Source organism: Myzus persicae, unplaced genomic scaffold (genome assembly GCF_001856785.1).
Source record: "Myzus persicae strain clone G006 unplaced genomic scaffold, MPER_G0061.0, whole genome shotgun sequence".
Lineage (NCBI taxonomy): Eukaryota > Metazoa > Arthropoda > Insecta > Hemiptera > Aphididae > Myzus > Myzus persicae.
This window is the reverse complement of record NW_019103740.1, coordinates 1-1,155: the sequence shown is the minus strand read 5'-3', so window position 1 is coordinate 1,155 and position 1,155 is coordinate 1. Positions and strand designations below refer to the sequence as shown.

At 25.5% G+C, this 1,155-nt stretch overlaps 1 protein-coding gene across 1 annotated transcript; it reads right to left on the bottom strand.

Annotated features, from left to right (window-relative positions):
- Positions 1-4: 4 nt before the first annotated feature.
- LOC111035192 lies at positions 5-1,151 on the bottom strand (the record flags this gene model as incomplete). Its single annotated transcript, XM_022316716.1, has 2 exons — positions 5-741; positions 1,019-1,151. Coding segments are annotated over 2 exons (870 nt in total), but the record flags the coding sequence as incomplete, so codon positions are not given.
- Positions 1,152-1,155: the final 4 nt, after the last annotated feature.

Below are 1,155 nucleotides of genomic sequence, written 5' to 3'. Positions count from 1 at the left end.
CTACTTCAACACTTTCTCTTTCTTGTAAAAATTGTTCAAGACGATCAGAATTTTGATTAAAATTGGATTTATCATTTTCAGCCATTTGGTCTTCCATACTTTCATTTTCATGATTATCTTTTGAGTTTAATTTTTTATCTTTTAAATAAACCCAAATAGAAATTAAATGACTAATGGCCATATCATACTGAATTTCACTTAATGTTACCTTGAAACGGGGATCTAGAAATATTGCTGCCAATAACACTTTATTATTCATGATGAATTGTTCCCTATATTCCATACATTTTACTAATTTATTAGAAAATGGATTCTCCAGTGCACGTGTTTCAATTTTGCACGAAATCCATGTACTATAAAAATCTGACAATGTCAATTGTTCACTTTGGAGTTTTTTTGTACAAAGTTTGGCCGGTAGTAAAGTTTTTGCAAGAATTTCAACTTGCTGCCAATCAAAATTATTCAAACTAATTTTTTTTAATTTGGGGTCATTTGCAACCATAATTTGTATAAACTCTTTTAAATATTGTATCCTCTCTATCATGTCATATGTTGAATGCCAACGAGTCAAACAGTCCAAAATTGGTAATTTAAGTTTTTCCTTTTTTATCAAATATATAAAAGTTTGATTACGCAGTTTTCGAACTAATATGCGAACTTTATTTAACAATTTATCCACACCACCATCTTTTAAGCTGTCTATAACTGCTAGTTGTAGAGTATGCGCTACACAACGAATACCTGTAATAAACAAAATGTTTTATTTATATTTTATTATTTAATAAACATTAATGATTAATAATACTCAACCTAATTGTATTAAACCAGAAAAATTCTAAAGGATTTTTGAATTTAATAGCTTATTAGTAGACATTTGTATTAAAAATGTAATTAATTTTAATTTAATTTATCTTAAATTAAATAATATTGAAAGAAATTATGAATATATTATTACTTATTTGTATTGCTTTTCATAATAAATCATTAAACAAAAAAATTATATTGAAATTACAAATACCTGTAAAAATTGAACCATCTCCTAAATTGTGTAATTGAATATCATTCAAGATTTGTTCTGTGTGTTCATATGTTGAATCAACACATTCAATGTCTTCATTAAGTATATTTTCTATTTGTTCGTCATCAAGTATTGAA